Raw genomic sequence first — 5,962 nt, 5'->3', positions numbered from 1 at the left:
TTTAAGCCTCTTTCACTTTTTTTTTCCTTTCCAACCCTTTGAATAATTACTGTTCCTTCTGAATCATAGTTCACGCTATTCTACCCTCTTCTATTCTTTCATCTCTTAAAAACTAAACAGTATAATTGAGAATCTTTACACTTAACAAATTCTCTAACAAAAATTCTTAACAAAATGGAGTTAAATTTTGTGAAATGTAACCCTGGTGCTGGTTAATCAAGCTAGACCGATTTTTTTTATACCAATGATTTTAATTAAAGTAAAATACTAGAATACTTATTGAAATACTCTATTAAAATAAACATGCCCAAATACTTCCCAGAAATGAAATGACCCTTCTCTGATGAATGAGGAATTCTGTAATCTTTCATATATACAATACTTTAGAAGAAGATTCAAAGTTAAATGATATAATTTAAACTTTCAAGTATTCAAATTCTTAATGACTAATACCAGAAATATTCCAGGAAAACTTCCTTTATTTCCAAAGATTATGTATGTTTAAAATGGACTCCTACCTTCACCAGATCACACTTGCCATATCTGAGCTAAGTATAACCAAAATTTACTGCTCCTAATTTGGTCCCATTTCTTCCAGACCACTACAACCAAAATTCCAATAACCAGAACATTTGCTGTGTTCTGTAGGCATATGAAGTATTTTATTTTAGACCGTTTCTAAGGATTCTGTGTCAAAAGATTTACATGCAGCATTCAAGATTACTTTAATGAATACAGTCTAGTCTTTGAGAGATCATGTATCATCAAGCTCTGTAGAGTTTTCATTATCATTTGCAACAAGCGCTTCTCTATTCTCGTAAGTCCAAAAGCCATTCAGATCAATTAGAATAGTGGTGACTGTGTCTCCTTGATTACTGTTGATTAAATCCTGGAGAGAGATTTTCAAAGGATCCTTTGGTTTTACCATGTCAAAGATTTCATCCTGCAAGAGAGGAAGAAAAAATACAATGAAATTTGCTATCTGATTAATTTCTATCACACAGTGATCTAAAATTTAGGGCTAGACTCGAGCTTATGTAAAATTTTTTTGTTCTAGTTTTTCCTTTTTCATTTAACAGGCAATCCATCTCTTTTCTATATACATGGAATTTTAGTGGAAGATTCCTTAGGTAGAGGCATACCCTTGAGGATATTTTGATTTCAGTTCCAGACCACTGCAATAAAGTGAATATTGCAAGAAAGCAACTCATGTGAATTTTTTTGTTTCCTAGTGCATTACAAAGGTTTATCTTTACACTGTACTCTGTTAAGTGTACAACAGCATTATATGTAATAAAATGTACATACCTTAAAGAATATTGCTTAAAAAATGCAAACTATCATTTGAGCCTTCAACAAGTTGTAATCTTTTTGTAATAGTAATGTCAAATGTCACAGATCAACATATAGCTAATAATAACAATGAATGTTGTGAGAACTACCCAAATGTGAAACAGAGATAATGCTGTTGGAAAAATGGCACCAACAGACTTGCTTGACTAGGGTTGCCACAAACCTTCAATTTATTTAAAAAAAAAATTTTTTTAAGGTATGCCTGTATGTTTCTTATAAAGAAAGTGGAAGTTCAGTTAAAGCTACATAGCTAACTAGTGGCAAAACTACCTAATGTAGTGTTATTTGAATATGTGGTAACCACTTATATTTTTCTATTGTCTTCTAATTAGGGGTAAAGCAAGGCCTTGATTTAATGCAGACTTGGCTCAAAGTAAAAACTCTAATGCTTGAGAGCCAAGACAGGGACAAAACTTCATTTCCAATAACAGTGTCAATGTTTTACTCTGGACCTGGAATAGATAAGGGGAATATTAAAGATTTAGTCTTCCACAATGACACTAAATGGTGATAAAAATAACTAGAACAGATGGAAGAACCTTTTCTATATTATTAAGTGCACTATAAGATTACTTATGGGGAATCAGTACATGTTTTCTAATCTGTTTATAGTAAAATCACTCAATGTATTTAGTAGTATTTAAATTACATTTTTAAAGATTAGAACAATTCAGGTAAATGTATGACTTTTTAATCTGGTGTGTATGTGAAATTTCCCTTTCCACCTTGGTGGCAGTATAAAATGACTCGTTTTTAAATTGCCAGTTGCATAGTTTCAAATTTGTCTTATTTATATTAAACCGACATGGGATGGGTTATTTTATTACATTACTGCATCTGAACCAGTACTGGATACCCCCATGTGTTTTACAGCTGATGAAGGTCTGATTACTAAAATGTTAAGTAGTGGCATGTGTTTCAAATAGTAGTAGTTTTCATACAGTAAGATTGATGTCTCCTTAAATAATACCAAAGCAAGCAAGCCCTGTGAAGGAGTGGACTAAAAAAGTGCCTGAACCTAAAGTTTGCCCAAATTCAGTTTATGGTGGAACAGACTGCCAAAAGATACAGGCTGTACTGATTCTCTTAATTTTCAATCTGAATGAATGCTTCCAATGAGAACACAAGACTGACAATGTTAAACTGTGTAAATCATTAAACTGAGTCCCATTATAGTCTCAGTTTCTAATGACTTAAATATTAATTCAGAACAAATAACTGCAAATACTAGCTTTCAGGTAAAAACTTCATTTAATACAAATAATTATCTGCTGTAAATTAAAGAAAAAAGTAACCTTGACATCTTGAAAAGAAACAGGATCCTGTCCATGAATTTTCATTAGTTCTTGTATGGCCTGTATTTAATAGAAATAAATCCTTAAACAAAAAATAAAATACACAACATTCCCTGTCCTGTTCCCATGGCCCCCTTCCTAGTTCTGTTTCCTATCCTATCAGACCATAAGTCTCACTGTTTTAACCATCCTTGCCAATTTTCTCAAATTCCTTGACCTTGCTTTACATCTGTTGAACAAAACCTAAACACTGGATTGGTATAGTCATCAACTTTTCTAGACCTACACATTAGCTATGGAGAACTTCATAAGGAAAGTATACAAGAGTACAGATTACTATTATGTAAGAGTGGTCTCCAACCCCAGACAGGCCTTAAAACATGGCCTTGCAATTCTGTTATGACCTGCTCCTCCCATTTTCCAGGAACGCTGTTCACACCTTCACCATTCTTTAAAGGCACCCAGTCCACTACCTCCCCTCCCACCCTATACTTCATATTCTTGACAGAAGAAAATGGAGGTAAACCTCCCTCAAATTATTTTATGAACTTTAACCAAAAAAAGACTGAAGAAACTGTGGTGATCCAGTTGGACTAACAAATATTTTAGGTGGGAGTCGTTTACTGGAAAATGTGAAAGCTTAAAATTCTTGGAAAGTAACCAATGAAATATGTTTTGAGTCCACTCTGTAGTGCCAGTGATAGCAGGGTGCACAGGGCATCTCTGCAGCATACAGGAATCTGAGTACACTCTCACCCACTGGAGCAGCAGACGTGGATGAAGTGATCTAGAGTGCACATGCGGGCCTAGCTTTATCCCTGGGATACTGATGCACAGAGGCATCAGTGTGTACACAGCCAGGCTCGGTACCAGAAACTTTACCTTAGCCCATACAACCAAGTCTAAAACAAATGTATAAAATATTTTCAATGTATTTAATAAATAAAATATCATAAAAGATACTATAAAGAAATAGTTGTGAAAAGGGATTGACTAGTTTGAAAGATATATTTACTTTGTTTTCCTAAAACTGAATTTTCATTTAACAGGTCTGCTTAAAGCAGGGGCATACCTATGATGGGTGGTATTAGATTCTCAGATTAGTCATGGATATAAGTCCATGTGGCATTCAGTTTTTAAAAAATGCATCCTCATACTGGATGTAATTTATTTTATCCTTATAATAATCTGTAGTCATTACTACCTAGAAAATCATAAGAGAAAGAAAGCCTTTCAGGGAATTTAACATGAAATTATGAAGTATATACTCTGAAACTCAGACAAAGTTATTTTAGGAGTATCACAAAATTTTTAAATGGAAAAAAAAAGCTTCCAGGGGGACATGGTTTATGACAAAAATGTGAATATGTCCATTTTTACTGTTTTAAAAAAAAGTCAAAAAGAAAAAATAAATGTCTTCTTACCATTGATCTTAACCATATAAAAACCATGTGGTCTTCTGAAAACTATAGCTATGTGGCAATGGAGTAGAACAGTACTGTACAAAACCATTCCATCAAGTAGAAAAACCACCATTCAAACTGAGGAATGATTTATCTTAAAAGGGTGGACATTCCTACATTTACAACAGCTACAGCTGAATGCTTATCAGATACAATCAAATTCCACTTCAGAGCTCATCATGCTATTCTCTGAGACCACCTATGGCACAGAATAAGTATTTCAGCAAATCTGTTTCACATTGAAATGTGAATTCTAGCCAACTTTTAAATTTATATTTGTTATAGCATAGCAATTAAAACAATCTACAGCTACTAGGTTGGCAAAACTTCTGTGCAAAGGAGTTCCCTTTTCTGAACGTGTAATTAACGTTTCTATAGAATTTTACATACTACTTTTTGATCACCAAGAGCACAGAATTTCTCAGGCGTGTTTTTATCTCCACTGGTTATTAATAAGCCTGACATGTATTTGCTGCTAAGTCACTTCAGTCGTGTCCGACTCTGTGCGACCCCATAGACGGAAGTCCACCAGGCTCCCCCATCCCTGGGATTCTCCAGGCAAGAACACTGGAGTGGGTTGCCATTGCCTTCTCCATGACATGTATTTATACACTTCTAAAGTGCTTGGAGGGATTGGGGGTGGGAGGAGACAGGGACGACAGAGAATGAGATGGTTGGATGGCATCACCGACTCAATGGACATGAGTTTGAACTCCGGGAGTTGGTGATGGACAGGGAGGCCTGGCGTGCTGTGATTCATGGGGTCACAGAGTCGGACACGACTGAGCGACTGAACTGAACTGAAAGTATCTTACAACTAATCAAATCAGCACTGATTTAGCCCATTTATTATTTTCAAAAATAGAAAAAATCAGACTTGATTTCCTTCTTAAATCTGTTATATAAATCCTTTTGCTAAATTTAAACACCCCAAGTTAGATAAAATTGTTACTCGGTAGGTAATTTAAACCAAACTATATAACAAAAATACACAAATGAGACTTACCCTAAAGAAATAATTAAGGGAAAAGACATTCAGATACCCTTTGTTCTCAATGTCAAGTAACTTAAAAATATACTGCAGAGCTGCAGGTTCTTTTCGGTTTTCTAATGCAAGAACAAAATCCAGGTAGGTCTTATAGTCCTAGAGAAAAGAAAATGATGTTCATTAGAATCCTTATTTGTAATTTGTAATTAACTTTTATAATGAATGTCTAATGACTGGAGGCTATTTTGTAATCAAAGATGGCAATTTTTTAATATGAAAAATTCATACTTAACTATATTTAATGTTGGTTTCTAGGAATTCTATACACTGGAGTTAACCTGTACAGACAGTTTTTGGGGGTACAGCTCATTTTCTTATGAGATTTGCTGTGTTAAATCATAATTTTCATTCATTAGGCTTTTGAAATGGACAGGAGAGTGACAGCTGTTGTGTATTGCCACTAAATTTATATTTTCAGTTCAGTGTGGTCGTATGAAATACTGTCTTGAAATTTTAATTCAGATGATTTCCAATAAGTCATCTTAAAAGTGCCAGATATTCTACAGTGATCTGACAGTGTTCTCATCCAAAAGTGAGCAAAAGAATATAAATGAAGGCTAAAAAGACATGAAGAGAACAGAAAGCTTTTTCTATGAAAAAAGCATAGTCACAGATTACTTTTTCTGTGGTTAAAAGAAGTAAAGTACTTCAGAGATTTTCACTTGGGGAAAATATGTTTATAATCTTGGAAAGGATTTTTTTAGGCTAAGATTAAGAGTTCTTTTCTGATAAACTCTATGTATAAGAGCTAGAGATGTAGCCTTATCATGGTCTAAACTGCATGCCTAACTGTAGCTTCTGAT

At 34.1% G+C, this 5,962-nt stretch overlaps 1 protein-coding gene across 1 annotated transcript in view; it reads right to left on the bottom strand.

The window, feature by feature from the left end:
- Positions 1-640: 640 nt before the first annotated feature.
- The window catches only part of PPP2R3C (protein phosphatase 2 regulatory subunit B''gamma), a 28,278-nt gene continuing 22,956 nt past the window's right edge, over positions 641-5,962 (bottom strand). Inside the window, exons 11-13 of the mRNA XM_055418244.2 lie at positions 5,118-5,255; positions 2,649-2,708; positions 641-943 (exon numbers count right to left, since the gene is read on the bottom strand). Coding sequence (XP_055274219.1) covers positions 755-943; positions 2,649-2,708; positions 5,118-5,255 — 387 coding nt within the window. The 3' untranslated portion in view covers positions 641-754. The remainder of the gene's footprint in view (positions 944-2,648; positions 2,709-5,117; positions 5,256-5,962) is intronic.

Source organism: Moschus berezovskii, chromosome 21, assembly GCF_049115385.1.
Source record: "Moschus berezovskii isolate FMDL1 chromosome 21, NW_MosBer_1.0, whole genome shotgun sequence".
NCBI lineage: Eukaryota > Metazoa > Chordata > Mammalia > Artiodactyla > Moschidae > Moschus > Moschus berezovskii.
This window is presented reverse-complemented; position numbering and strand designations above follow the sequence as displayed.